Consider the following 15,248-nt stretch of genomic DNA (forward strand, 5'->3'; position numbering starts at 1 on the left):
CAGGAATAGCTGGGCTCAGACCTGGAATCCTTGCTTTTAAAACAAAGGTACCTGCCCACTTCCCATGGTTATGAACCACTGCAAGATTCTGTGGGAGCATGGAAAAAAATTCCCTTCTTCTATTAAAATATAATTGCTATTGATCAGCTGGTTCTAGATACCCTGTAAAGTGTAAGTTGAATCTCTTCTTGTAGTAAAGGTTTCCAGGTGATCACAGAATCATAAGATGGTCGGGGTTGGAAGGGACTTCATTGAGTCCAACCTTCCTGCCAGAGCAGGATCACCTAGGACAGGAAAGCCAGAGTTCTGTTTGTGGTTTTTGTGGAGAGTAAAGCTGAGAAAAGGGGTCCATTAAATCTTCACACTGTTAAGTATGAGTAGCTGCTAACATGTCTTTCTCTGCAATGTCCAGTGTATGTCATAGAATCAGAGTGGAATGATGAGACACAAGGTAAAAGAGTGGAGCTCACCTGTGATTCACCTTACGAAGTTTACTGGAAAAAGGGCACCGAAGTGAAAGGAACTGGAAAGACTCTGATTGCTGAAGTGAAGGAGTTCCCAGATGCTGGCAACTATACCTGTCTGACAACTAAAACTGATGAAATTGTCACCTATAATTTTTTCCTCATAACTAAAATCGACTCCAATGGGCAAATGATAAGGTCAATTCTGAAAAGCTTTAAAGGTATGGTCATAAGATGGTGTGGTGTATCCTGTTCAGCTTTGTGCATCAGAGCTTTGTGAGGACCAGAGGGAGCTCTCTGGAGAAATGCATGAGAAAATGTGTCCTCTTCAAATGCTGTACTGACAGTGAAAGGCAAACGAGGACCTTTGTGGGGTTGTGTGTGATGCAGCTGATGAGCAGCATAGGAATCGGTTTCCATGGGATTCATTTATGACTCTCTAGACCCATAGGATGGAGTCATGGCAGGAAAGATTAGATCCAGGAAAAGAGCAATTCTACACCACTGCTTTTCTGGTGGGGGAGCAATTGACTTGCTTAGCCTCCATCTCACAGATACAGCACTTGGAAGGGAATCTGCAAAACCAGGGCTACATGATTTGACAGAACCAGGGACTGATCAAGATTTTTAAGTGCTGTCATTAGGGCTTCTCCACTCACAACTCACTGGGCCAAGCTTGTGATGTTCTGCATTTTCTGCATGAACCTCACTCATCTATGTCTCATATTGCAGTCCCTTGCTGTACTGCCAGGAAATTATGAACTTCTAAGGCTTTTTTCTTGGCTCCTGGACACACATAACAGATGCAGCAGGCTGGTCTGTCAGTCAGCTCCAGACAGGGTACACTATAGGATTGTTGAGAATCTGCAGTGCTGGGCAGCAGAAATCCCTATAACTGAGGCCTCATTCACTTCTCACCCTGGAAACGTTCCCCACCAAGTGCCCCAGCGTGTGAAGGTGTGAGATTATCCACAGCTGCACACTCACTGGAGGGGCAACAAATACAGAAGAGGTTTGTCAACTGAATAGCCACTATGTTTCCATGTGAAAGGAAGGGTGGATTTGTCTCTGGAAGTTTCTCACTTACAGCTATCTGCAACAGCTTCAGTGTGCTCTGCCTCCTGCCATTGGCTACTTAGATGTGGTTAATGTAGTGCCATGTAAAGCAGCCTTCAGCCACTCACTGTGGCTATCTGGCTTCTTAACTGCAGGTGCCTGCCCAAGGAGCAGGGTCAGACTGTGTCTTACTCTGTAACCACCACCTGCCAAAGAAGAGGGGAGTCTAGCGAATTACTGTTGTCTCTCTGCTTTGACCCTTTAGGCAAAAAGAGTAAATAAACTGTTTTCTTTCTTTTTCCATCTAGAGCCAAGCAGGACATTTCTAAAATGTGAGGCAAAGAACTACTCTGGAATTTTCATGTGTTCATGGATGACAGAAAATGAGAGTCCAAACGTGAAGTTCACAATCAGAAGTCTGCAAGGGTAAAAGCTTGTACTTTCCTTAACAACCTCATAGTAAGGCCAGAACAGCCCATTGTATTGTTCTGTGTAGGAGATCCTGGACTTTAGGGTATTGAGGACATGCAGAAGGCAAGGAATCCCACCTCCACAGCCTGAACATCTGCAAAATGTTTTGAGCCATCACTGGGACTAACTTAACTACTAAGGGCATGGAAGCTGCTCAGAAATTAATACAATCCTGAAAATGAAACAGTCCCCACCAGACTGTTACCGCTGCTGCAGTACAGCACAGAATAGCTTAAGCAATAGCAAAAACAATTAATGCAGGGGAGAGAGAGGAAGTTGAGCCAAAACCAGAAACAATCATAGCACTGAGTCCCTTTGCAGCAGATCCAGTGGAATCAAGGGGGCAGGAGGCTCTACCCACTGCAAAAGCCACATGCCCACTGACAAGTCTCTGTTGAGGAACACTGCAGAAACCTGCAAGGGAAATACGTGATGGGAACCCTGTGGGGAATTCCTACCTCCCACTACTCTGGGGAGTTTCTCCACAACATTGAGTGCTTGAGCAAAGGTCAGTTCATTTTGTCAAAGAAGAAACAACTGCAAAGTGCTTTATTTTGCTAAATGCAAAAATAGAAACAGATTCAGGTAGTACTTTCTAGATGGCTTTTGTTATTTATTTCCCAGTGAATACATTTTGATCTTCCTGTATTTCTTCCAGCAAGCTTTTGGAAGGGTCTAAGGACCAAAGTATGATACCAGAACTAGTCATGAGACAGTGACTTAGTAAGACATTATGTATGTTGGTTTAGGTTTAAATGCTAATTCCTTCTGCTAAATCGGGGGCTTTTTTGATTTTACATCAATATGTAATACAGCACTGAAAATATAAGAACTCCCACTAAAGTGTTTCTAAAGAACAGCCATTAAAAGATACAGGCAACAGCAAAAATTTACCTTACTAACTACATGTTATTATTGTGGCAACAAATTTTTAGAACAAACTAGGGTTTTCATTACTTTCCTCTGTTCTCTATTCAGCTCTCAAGGAGACATAAGCTGTAGCGCCCCTGTAGCTCACACTGGTAAATCAGTAACTGAATACACAGCCCAGTGCCGGAAAGAAAACTACTGTTCATTTGCTGAAGAGCACCAGCCAATTGAGATGTTTCTGGAGGCCATTGATGAAGTGGAATATGAAAACTACACTACCAGCTTTTTCATCAGAGATATCAGTGAGTAGACCAAGGGTCATGGTTGATTCTTAGTTTTATTCTTGCTGCTGATGGTGGAACTAACAATGATAGCTGATCAAACCAAGCTTGATAGCTTGATCAAACCCTGCCCTATTCTACTCTAAATCTGTATCAAGCCCCCAGTTACAGGAACAGGGGAAAACAAGTCATAGCAGCAGTCCAGAAGAGGATGAGGAAGTGAAGAAGCAACATCTCTCTAACTTGTGACCTCCAACCCACTCACCCCCACATGTCCCAGAAGTTTAGCCTACTTTCTTAGATGGACTTGTTTGGGAAGGGGTATGTGGGAGAAGTCAGAGAACAACCAGTAACCCAGAAGGTCTTCTCCAAGAACTGCAGATTTTCTCAGGCTGTGGTTAAGGCTATGGATGCTTCCCTCCTGATCCATTCTTACAGCCAGGCATCCAGGGCACGTTTGTAGAAACTGAGAGGAAATAAGAGGACCTGTTGTGACCATGATGCCACAGGGCATGGGGAAATGAAGCAGCATCTTAAAGAAATGGATGTTTGCTAAAAGCCCTAATGGTCAGCAGGGTTGAAGATATTCCTTCATGTCCAACAGATCACTCTGCAACCCTCCAGGGGAAAAAAAACCCACAACAACAAAAAACAAACCAAAGACCCCACAACAACAACAAAAACAAAACAACAACAAAAAACAAAAGAGAGGATCTTACCCAGAGAGATTTTAGGATTGTGGTTAATTTTCTGTAAGAAGCACACAAGGCAGTTCTTGTCTTGCACATCACATTTACTCCTCCCTTAATGTCCTGTGAACTCCCAAAGCTGATTCCTATAAAACTATCTACAGTAGCACACTAACATCTGATATTATGCTGCTAATGTGAATTAATTCCTTCTGTATTTTCTCTGGCAGTAAAACCTGACCCACCCCAATGTCATTATGTGGCCTCAAGTGGAAAAGTGACATGGACGTATCCCGGAACATGGAGCACCCCAAAGTCCTACTTCCCTTTGACTTTCAGGGTCAAAGTTGAAAGTGCAAAGAAACACAAAATCCAGGTAGAGATACAACATATGAAACATTATTTTCTTGCTTGAACAGACAATATAAACAAGTATAAATAATATGCAGGAAAAAATTGGACTAGAATTTAAAAAAATAAATAAAAAATAAAAGGTGCTGAGACCCACCTGTGGCAAGATTCTGCCTGGGCAGAAAAAGACCTTCCCAGTTCTGTGGGCAATGAGATCCGAACAACACAGTCTGGAGTTCTGGGGTGGATGCAACCCTGATGTAACTGGGGAGATAAAACTGTGCCCAGTATTGCGCAGCTATGCTAGAATGAGAAAAGTATTTACTACTTCATTAGTCGGCTGTGTGGGTTCTGTTGTGGGAAAATCCGAGTTTCCAAATCAAGAAGTCTAGCATCTGTTGCACTGATTTCCTTGTGTGTTGTTTGTACCTGGGTAGCTCAGACTTTCTTTATAGATAAATTGGCAAATAAGGAATCAGTGACTCATTTGGTAGCATTTCTGTGGAGACTGCCGAAGTCTTTGTCACTCACTTTCCAAGTATGAGTTAATTGTCAACTGAACGTTACTATTCTGCATTAGCTTTAAATCACAAAATAGTTTTGCTTCCTTTGAACATGGGTACACTCAAGGGTACACAGCAGCAGGGTGGCTATTTGCCTAGGCTGGCAAAGAAATCAATAGCAGAATTGGAAAACAAACCAGTTCAACTCAGTGCAGGTCCATAACCGCAGTGCTGCTCTTCTGTGGTCCAGCAATTAGAAGAGTAAACAAATCTCATGATAGCTCCAGTTTATCTGCTGATTAAAGCAAAGACGCTAGAGGGCGTATTTTCCTACGTGTAAAAACCAAGCGAGCCTCCACCAGCAGATGGGGCCATTCCCCTAGCGCTGCCTCCTTGGTTTTAATAGAACTGTCTTGCACAGTCCCTTTGGCGAGTCTACCGAGGGCTTCTTGTGCCAGCCACGGGTCCTCAGTGGAAACGTTAACAGAACTGCAAAGCAGCAACTTCTGTCTTTTATGGTTCCCACTCGGAGAAAAGAAGCAAAAAGTGAAAAATCCAGAAAAACAAATAAACCCTTTGTTTTAATGAGTGTTTCAGTTTGGGGGTAGAATCACTCTACAACACTAACCTCAGTGGAAAGTGGGCTTTTTAGACTACACTGAGGTCTCAGTTCTCACAAGTCACTTTGGTATCTGTAGGTAAAGATTGTTGCCTTTGAAATAACAGACTACCAGTGGGTTTTTTGAGTTACATGTGCTTGTTACAATGTCTGGCTCTCAATTGTACTTTCTGCTTTACCTCTAAAGTTTGCTGATGGAGCTGTGCCACAGTTCTATAGTACTGATGAGCAGTCTCTTCAGATTCCAAATGCCGGGCCAAAAGACAAGATCAAGATCTCTGTGCAAGCCAGGGATCGCTATTACAGCTCATCCTGGAGTGAGTGGTCTACATTTTGCAGGTAAGACCTAAAGAGCTTTCTACTGGAGAAGCAGGGATGCTTCCTTACCTGGCAGAGGAAGGAGTCTATGAAATTCTGGTTCTTAAATACTAATTTATTTCACACTTCCTCATAACCATTTTAGTCTCCTGAATATTTTTTCATTATAAACATGTAAATAACGTATCAGGCTGCCTAAGGGATTATTCTCTTAAAAAATATTTGAGAAAACAATTAGAATACATTTAAATCAGAGAGGAAGCAGGAGATGTAGGCTCATGGACATGGATAGGGTTCTACCTAACTAGGCAATAATAAAATAATCTTCAAGAAATATATGAGCACTTGGCTGTTGCTAGAGTAACCCATGCTGATTTTTATACTTTCTGTTCATTGATAGTTTATGAATCAATGTTGAGCATTCAAACACAGCAGACAATCCATATACAGGCAAGTTTTACTAGTAAAGTGAGAAAGGGAGTGAGAAAGATGAAATACTTGCTTTTAGAAAGAAAAGCTGTTTGCAGCCTCCCTGAGTCCTAGGACTGGCTGTTTTCTTATTCTGGGAATTGAGTAGCGTTCTCTAACAGCTCTGAATTACTCACCCCAGCTTTCCAAGTCAGAACATATTTTTAAACATGGAAATAACCTCCCTCAGATCAACACCAAAAAGAATTATGCAGACTTTTAAATCTTCTCCTATTCTTTTTTTTTTTTTTTGTAATTTTGGTGTTGGTTTTAAGGTGTTTTTTTCCCTAGTTAGATGTAGGTGCAAGTCTCTCTGACCTCCAAGTTTCCTGAGTCACACTGTTGAAGTGTTATAAACTTGTAGCCCTATTGAAACACTTGAAATGAGAGCACACTGCTCTGTGACTCCAGTCTTCGTCGGTGCAGGGGAATTTATAGATACCAGTGGGAATGGAAGGAAATTTCAAAAGGACTGTAGCTGCCCAGGTGCCTCACTCTCATCAGTTGAAGCTGACCCCCTATTACTTACCAGACATGGGAACTTCTGAGCCTTGTGTTGTGTGGTCCTGAGTCCCTTAGAGAAACTGAGAGGTGGCATTTCACTAGATGGCTGAGACCAGCAAACCCTTACTGAGAAATGGACTAAAAATCTAGGTCTGAGAAAAAGAGATAATCCTTGTGTAAATTTCCTTGATCTTATTTTACAGATAAGCAGTGAAAGATTCTAAGATGGCACAACACTCCTAAAGAAAGTGAAGAATCAATTACCACAAGAACATAAGCACAATTGAAGGAAAAATCTGCATTTGAAGTTATTAAGAAGCCACAAGATCTCTTTTGTCATAGATTCATACAGTCCTGACTTTGGCAGCTCTTCTAAGGTCCCCAAATTTGAGTAACACCTTTGGCATACATCATGTTATATTAACATGCATAGTACTTTGGTACATTTCTGTCAGCTGTTATTGTAGGTTCTGCATATTATTCTATTGCCTGTATTTATTTATTTATTTATTTATTATTTACTTGATATGACTTGCAATGGCATGTAATGGCCGTTGCTATTTGGATTATTTAATGTGTTAATTTATTGAGAAAGTAACTTACTGAAAGAACTGGGTTAGTATTCCATTATTTAATTGAATAATAATTTAATTATTTAGTTATTTATTTTTATTTATTTTGTTGAAATGCACCAGCATAGAAAGCCTTGGATGCATGAGGCAGCCATTTATCCTGTATCACAGCCATCCTCATCTTCCAGTCTGATGGCAGATGTTTTAGGGAAAAGAAGGAACTGCAAGTTCAGTCCTAGAAATGCTGCATTTTGTCAGCTCTCTGTGCTTACATCATGTTGATGCACAACTGATGATCACTGCAAATGGTTGTTGCACGAGAGACCAACAACTCCCAAAGCCCTGCACTTGGAGCTGAACCCAGGCTGCAGTGGAAGCAGTGGGACTGCTGGGCTGGAGGCAGCTTTGAGGTGCTGTGGTCCAAAGAGTCCAGTTGCCACCTCTCATGAACATGAAAAGAAATGGGAGCCAGTAGCTGAATACAGCACCTCCTAAACAAAACTTTTCTTTCATGCTTGTGATGACTAGAGGCCCTCTATTCAGTGACCCATGTGTGCCTAGTGCAGCTCTTGCATTGGAGCTTTTTTGAAAATAAAATTAATTCAGACCTGCTGTGCCCCAGGGAAACCCACAGGGCACGAGTAGTCAGGAAGCTCTTCAACTGAAACCAAGGCCACTTAAATTATTTAGAAGTTTAACAGCAGTGTATCTGATATTTCAGAGAGCAATTAGTAACTGGTTTTATATCTGGATATTAAGCATCTAAATAGAGTTTTAGAATACATATTTTTATAATTCACTTTTAAAGTATTTCCCTAGTACTGCAAGATGTGCTAGGTGTCTTCACAGAACCTAAGGAAAAAATCCTAGTTCTGAACTGCTTACAGTGTAAGTCCCCAGATCTGCAAAGAAGCAGAAGCATGGGTGGAAGCCTGTACATTTTTGTCAAGCCACCTAAGTCTTGACTTTCAGGAGAGCAAAATAAATTTAAATATCTCTGAAGATTTAGGCCTTACTACCTGATACAGGATCACTGAAATTAAAGAATTACTTCCATTATGACCACGCTTCCTTTTTTTCAGTCTTATATTTATTATATTTAAATATATTATATTATTATAATAATAAATATATTCTATTTAATTTTTATATATTTATTATATTTATTTATTATATTTAAATACTGAAATGTGGGAAGTATCTGATATTTCAGAAAATTATAGATAATTTAGCTACAAGTGCTGTTAGTATTTAATAAGTGTAGGCATCTTATTTCTGCTATAAATGCAATTTACTGTGCTTGTCTTACAAAGGAGCTAACAATAAATACATCTAAAAACAAGAAAATTTTGTTTACTTGTGTTCTTTCAAGAAAGGTTAATTTCACTCTTCACATTCCTACCAGAATATTATCCACTATTTCTGAGGCACTGTCTGCAAGGAGAAGTAATATTACTGGTTAATGATAGCAAATTCATGGCCTCTAAAAGTGTACAAGTCTATACAGAAAAGCAATAGCTGTTTGTCAGCAGTCTTTTCTAAACCCCCTTCTGCAGGCAAAGGAGTGATTATTTCTTTTGCAGTCTAAGGGTACATTGATGAAGTTCCCTGGCCTTTGTGGTCAGGAGATTTGCAACTGAAACCAGGCTGACATATATCTTGAGGTCTTTGAGGTTTCTCTCTAATACTGTTGGTACAGTGCTCAGAATCAGTAGGACCTTCCTGTTCTTCAGGGTTGAAACCTTGGCACCATTGAAACCAGTCATTGAAACCTCTCTTTAAATTTGATTCAGCCTAGTTTTCTCTCAGAAATACTCAGGCTAAATTTACAAGCATCCTGACAAAGACTATATTGACCTATTATCTATAGATGGGAGTATGCATCCACCTTTCTGTGAAGGTGAGGTAAACCTAAGCTTTTCTGGCATAGATCATGAGGCAATGTGGAGCTGGGACTTAGGAAAGGAATTGTCTAAGATTCATCAGAAAAACAGCAAAGGACATATTGAAACTGCCCCTTTTTCTGCAGAAATCAAGTTAAATGTAAGAAGGCTGCTCAAACAAAAAGTTGTTTTCAGTCATTCATTGTCAATTTCCTTGGCCTTGTATGGATCCGAGTGCCTCTGAAAATCTGCTCTAGAAATTGTTGGTCTCCCATCTCTGAGGAACTATATAGATTATATATTTTTAAAAAGTGTTAATATCATAGCACAAATATTCACTAGGGTGGCTCCATACACTGGACATCGTTTCCTAACATACTTAGGAAAGAAGTCAAGAAAACACTAGTTGATATGTCAGTTAATCCTCTTAATTCCTCTCCTTATTGCACTACAAATAATCTGGAAAACTCATAAATGTCACAAAGCCAAGTCTTAATCAGGCTGCACAATGTACAAAATTACCCCTTGCCCCCACCCAACTTTAGATTGCAAATCAAAGTTTCTGAAATAACATAATAAAAAAACATAACTGTTTATTCTTGAGGCCCTTATTGTATGAGAGTTGTTAATCTTCTAGACACATCATACGGACCCTCATCTTATTGGTGACCCATCACTTTTCTGAGAGGGGCAGCTCCTCCCGCTTTCTCTTCATACTCATCGCTCAACATGTGGCTTTAGGTTTTGCCTGCCACACCTCCCTAAAGCTGCAATGAACAGCGACTGACTAATTCCCTCCAGGGCTTTTTGTGGGTGCTGCTCATTTTAAAGAATGCTTTACAAATAGTTGGTGTACTTAATGAGGCACTAATAGGTTGCAGTAGGCCTTGCAATCCTCTAAGCCTTCAGCCATTACAGCTGCTTGCTGACAGCAAGAAGGAAAAAAAAAGGCTTAGGTCTAGTTAGAGGTTCTGTGAGAGAACACATTAAATTTCAGGTTCGTATCAATCCCTCCTTCCATGTTGACCTTCATCCTTTTCCTTTTCTTCTTAAGTTGTGTCTTCTCTTCTCTTCTCTTCTCTTCTCTTCTCTTCTCTTCTCTTCTCTTCTCTTCTCTTCTCTTCTCTTCTCTTCTCTTCTCTTCTCTTCTCTTCTCTTCTCTAAAAGTTAAAATATTTTTAATAGAGGTAGAACCAATATGTGTCCTCTAACCTTGTTCGGAGACACGAAAAACCCTTAAGAAACTAATTCCTTAAATATTTCAGTTTGACTGGCTTCAGTGTAGCAGGACTTCAAAGTACCAAACACCTGGAAATTACATCTTAAGCTACAAAATAGAAAGCAATTAAAAATAAGTCCTATTCAATGCTCACTGTCAAATTCATTCAGTGCTAAGTGCTAAGCTGTTAATGCTTGTTTTGCACATGTCTGTGAAGAAATAAGTAATTCAGAAACAGCAATGGTATGACACTCAAAGGATTCACAACTAGTTGCACAATAGTAGGTATCACAGCCTTGTAATTTATCTTAAAGAGATCAGAAGACAAAAAGAAAAAGAACAAAGATCAACTCCAGTCTTGGCAGGGTCAGGGTCTTGTGATTTTTTTGTTTGTTTGTTGTTGCTTTTTAAGAAAATTCTAAAATAATACTTCAGCTGGGGTATGTCCCAGAAAGAAAGCAAGGCTCCTGTGATCTTTCATAAGGTGTGAAAATCAGCTTCCTTCAGGCAAATACCCAAATGTTTTGGCACAGTTTGATGTTTTAGTAAATACTTCACTTGGATCTTAAATTTTCCATTGAGCAAGACTTTAAGTCTGATACAGTAATTGCACATGGGTGGACAACCATAACCACCCACACACACTTAACATTCAAGCAGCCTGTGTACTGGGTTGGGTACAAACATGCACTGGAGTCACTAAGAGGTCTGAATTTCTACTCTTGACCATATCAGTGCCTACCTTGGCTTTGCCTACCTTGGCTTGTACATTCTTCCCAGGTATACACGTGTCAGAATGATTTTAAGCTATTCCATGTGTCATTTTTTCATCACGGTTGATGTCCTCAGGATGAGGCACACCATGATGTGAATGGGACAAGCTACTGCACATCAATGCTTTCTGGAAAGCAGCCAGATAACATCTTCCCCAGCAGAATAAAGCAGGCGCTTAACCAATGAGACACTACAGCAACATAGTTGGCATCACATTTGTGCTCCATTTGGGGCTCCAAAAGCAATATATCAATAATTGTAACCAATGTTCTCAATCTCAGAAAAATATGCACTAATATTCTATTAGATACAACAGACCCATTAAAGTGAATAAACGTTTGTTCACCAAGTAATTGCTTTTTCTTCTTCAATATAACAACTCGGAGAGGTAAGAAGCTGGGAAAAGACAACATGCAATGATAGAAGTAGAAAACTAACAGAGGCCCACAGTTAACATCAATGTGTTCAAAAAGTACCTCCCAGCTCAATGGAAACCAGTACAAGCTTGCTGATGAGGCCAAAATTCCATTTATAATTTTTTCAATCCAAATAGAATATTTACCATGAATTTCAGGAGTAGTTTTACTTATCCAGCTCTGGGAAGCAGCTATTACTAAACAGACCTTAACACTCGTTTTCCAACAAACAATATTCTCGTTAGTAACTAAAATCAATCAATCTACTCTATTGTCCATGCCTGCTTTATTGAATCTAGAAATGCTAACTCAAAAGGACAAATATAATATGCTATAAAGTCCCAAGGCAGCTGATTGCCAGCAACAATTAGCATTAACCTGTGAGAATCACAGAATCAGTTCATGTTGGAATGGACCAAGGTCACCTGGTCCCCACATCCCTCCCCCAGCACCAGATCATGGACAGTTTAAAATACGTTGATTTTTTAATATCTCCAAGGATGAAGTTTCCATAATCTCTCTGGGCCACCTGTTCCAAAGCTTGACTACTCTCATTGTGAAATTTGTTTTCCTCATATTTAATTGGAACTTCTCTTGCTGTAATTTGCACTATTGTCTCTCTTCCTTTCACTGTGCACCTCCAAGAAGAGTCTGACACCTGTCTTCTCTGTATAGCCCTATAGAGAGTAGCTGAAGACAACGATGAGACTTCACCTTGTTCCTTCATACTGAACAAACCACTTCTCTTCATCTTTCCTAGCATGATGTGTGCTTCATCCCTCTAAACATTTTGATGGTCCTTTACTGAATTTGATTCAGTATTTCAGTGTCTTTCTTATGCTCAGGAGCCCAGAACTGTACACTGAACTCCAGATGCAGCATCACAAATGCTGAACAGAGGGAAACAATTATTTTTTTAATCTCACAATTGCATTCTTACTAATACAGTCCAGTAGACAGAGCTGGACTTGTTCACAATAGGGGGAAGCCATTGACTCATGTTCAATTTGTCCACCAGGAGAACTGCTTTACTCTCCTCTCAGTCTGCCAGGGAATGTTCTTGAAGACAACGCTCTGACCTAGATGAACCTTTGGCCTATCAGAGGATGACAGCTCTCAGGTTGTCAGACCAGCTCTGTATGAAGACTACCAGGGCAAACAACAAGTCTCTGCAAGTTTGCACAGAACGATGCCTCAGATTAAGCAGTTTTTCAGTCAGATAGTGAACATTTTCTCCAGTTGGCTAATGTGAATTCTGAACATTCTTACAGCTAGGCATAGAGATACTGAGATACTTTGGTATCCCTTTAAACTGGATTTTAATCCTTTGTGAGATTACTTCTTACCAAATTTCATTTTGAGATTTTGCATATGAGTGTTACCTCACTGCAGAAAGTGAAACAGATCGATGTTTTCTGTGTATGGCATTTTTCTTCTCAAATCTTCAAGACAGCCTTGAGATTTCAAAATGCAAAAACCTCCAGAATCTCAGCTGAGCTGCTGCACCCTGCTTGTAGTGAGCTGCTATTTGCATACCCTGTAATATGTCATAGCTCATCAGAAATGGATTTCTCCTATCTGAGTGGTCTGGGCAAGCCCTACAAAGCTTAAGGTCTAGTGCTCAAAAAAATGAATCTTAATTTCACTGCAAAGTCCTAACCAAACCACCTCAACATTACCAGAAAGAACACATTCACACCGTGGCTGTCCTGCTATGAAGCAGAGAATAAGCATCAGGAATCCTTTCAACAGCGAAGCAATTTTCAAATGCTAAGAAAATCTGACTCAAAACCTGCCTCCCTCATTAGCAACCTCACACCTACAAAAATCCTCTCTTCCTTTCTGCACTAGTCCTCAGAAAATCTTCCCACATCAGCTCAGCAGACTGCAAACAGATGTTTATATTCTTCCGCTAGAGGGATGGGATGGATTCTGAGGTTGCATTAGAGCACACTCTGTAGCATCATCTTAGGCAAGAGACTGCAACTCTCATACCAGATTTCCTCATACCAGTGTCAAGGAACCTGCATGTTCTGTCAAGCTGCAGTTTCATAGTTTCAAGATATCCTCAAGAGTTCAAAACTATTCTGACTAGGAGCATCTTCTGGGTTATTTTGAATTTTGCCCTTGTTGCCTAATGTTGGTAATTGTCCATCAGCCAACAAACATGTCCTGGATATTCTCCCTGAGTTTATCCAAAGTTTTGGGCTTTCCAGAGTAAAAATTTCACTGACATCCCAAAGCAGTAATATCCAGACCAATCCAAAATTAAACCACAGCTTCTCTTTTGTGATCTCCACCTCACAGGAATAGGCACAGATGTCCCATTTAAGAACAAAGACAAATTTAAAATTAAATCACTGAAGTAAGGGCGCTTTTTTTCCTTTTTTTTTTTTTTTTTTTTTAATAAATCTACAGAAGGTTTTTTTGTTTGGTTCTTTTTGTTTGGTTTTGTTTGGTTTTTTTTTTGGGGGGGAGGGGGTTGGTCCCATTAAGTGATCAGAAATTAAGCATCTATTCATACCTATATTCTTTAAAGACCCTCTTGATTTCAATGTGAGTCAGTGGGGACCAAGGCCATATGGCATATGACAGAATTTTCTGTAAGAATGTCCAGTTCCTCTGTCTTAGTGAAATTAGCCTATGTAACCCTAACTCCTGGGTGAGGAAAAAGCCCCAGGCTACCTCGAAATGTAGGGAAGGTCATCACTGAAATACTGTGAATTGTAATAGTGTGCAGGGAATTTTCATATTGAGACATAATTCTGGAAGGATGGATTCAAACAAAGCTATAGCCTCAAAACTCCATTTTACTTTGAACTTTGTGAAAATTAAGACTCAGATCTGAGTTTCCCTTTGTGACTCTGGCCTTGGTCTGAGCCAGAAAATTATGCCTGACACATGATATGTTGGATTTGTGAAAAGAATCCCACATGGTATGACACCTATTGTGCTCAAAATAACAACAAAGGAGAAGATAGGCAGGCAGAGGGATCTTCTCCATATCTCCATGACAGCACACTCAGCAGTAACTCAGTAGGGTACACACTGGTTGTGAACTCATCACTTTTCTTTGCTAGACAGTGCAATGTGGTATGTTTGCTCCTGGTGGAACTTTAAAGGCAAAAGAACACTGAAAGACTGAGGAATCTTCTGGGCTGATGTGTGAAGGTGAGGGTGGTATTCACATGAAACAGACTTTTCTGATCAGCAGCTCCTCCCACAGAGCAGTCTGAAAGGGCTCAGTGGTGGCCATACTAACCAGCACTGCCTCTATCCAGAGCTAGTGACAAAGGTCTCCACAATTTCAAGAGAATATGAACTAAGCATTTCAGCTCTACTGGTATGAACGTTTTGGAACACACCCAGTAAGAATTCTTTTTTCCCCTGGGAATTATGTTCGGCTTTAAGGCTTGATACGGCAATAACAGAACACCAACAAGTAACCACCTTACTGAGTCACTCCTTAAGCTCGCTAATGGAGATTGAACAGTTAATTAGGCAATGGGATTAGGCACAGTACAATACATCTCCTTTATGAACACAATCCTTGCTGTGACACTCATCTTTGCCCTTACTTATGACCTTCATGTTGTACAGAAGCTATTCTTATTGACACTACCCATGGGCAACACCTTTTTCTAATTATCTTCTCCACAAGGGGGATTTCCTCATCAGAGTTCCTGCTCTTTGTGCATGTATGTATATATATATCTGCTCTCACAGATAATTGACACTGTGTTCGGGAATACTTAGAGCACAGATTGGCTCTGGAACAGGTCAAGAATCC

At 40.2% G+C, this 15,248-nt stretch overlaps 1 protein-coding gene across 1 annotated transcript in view; it reads left to right on the top strand.

The window, feature by feature from the left end:
* IL12B (interleukin 12B) overlaps nucleotides 1-5,647 on the top strand; it is a 7,110-nt gene extending 1,463 nt beyond the window's left edge. Inside the window, exons 2-6 of the mRNA XM_010001958.1 lie at nucleotides 413-685; nucleotides 1,829-1,946; nucleotides 2,970-3,163; nucleotides 4,062-4,207; nucleotides 5,516-5,647. Coding sequence (XP_010000260.1) covers nucleotides 413-685; nucleotides 1,829-1,946; nucleotides 2,970-3,163; nucleotides 4,062-4,207; nucleotides 5,516-5,647 — 863 coding nt within the window. The remainder of the gene's footprint in view (nucleotides 1-412; nucleotides 686-1,828; nucleotides 1,947-2,969; nucleotides 3,164-4,061; nucleotides 4,208-5,515) is intronic.
* Nucleotides 5,648-15,248: the final 9,601 nt, after the last annotated feature.

This window comes from Chaetura pelagica, unplaced genomic scaffold (genome assembly GCF_000747805.2).
Source record: "Chaetura pelagica isolate M959 unplaced genomic scaffold, ChaPel_1.0 scaffold356, whole genome shotgun sequence".
NCBI classification, from domain to species: Eukaryota; Metazoa; Chordata; class Aves; order Apodiformes; family Apodidae; genus Chaetura; species Chaetura pelagica.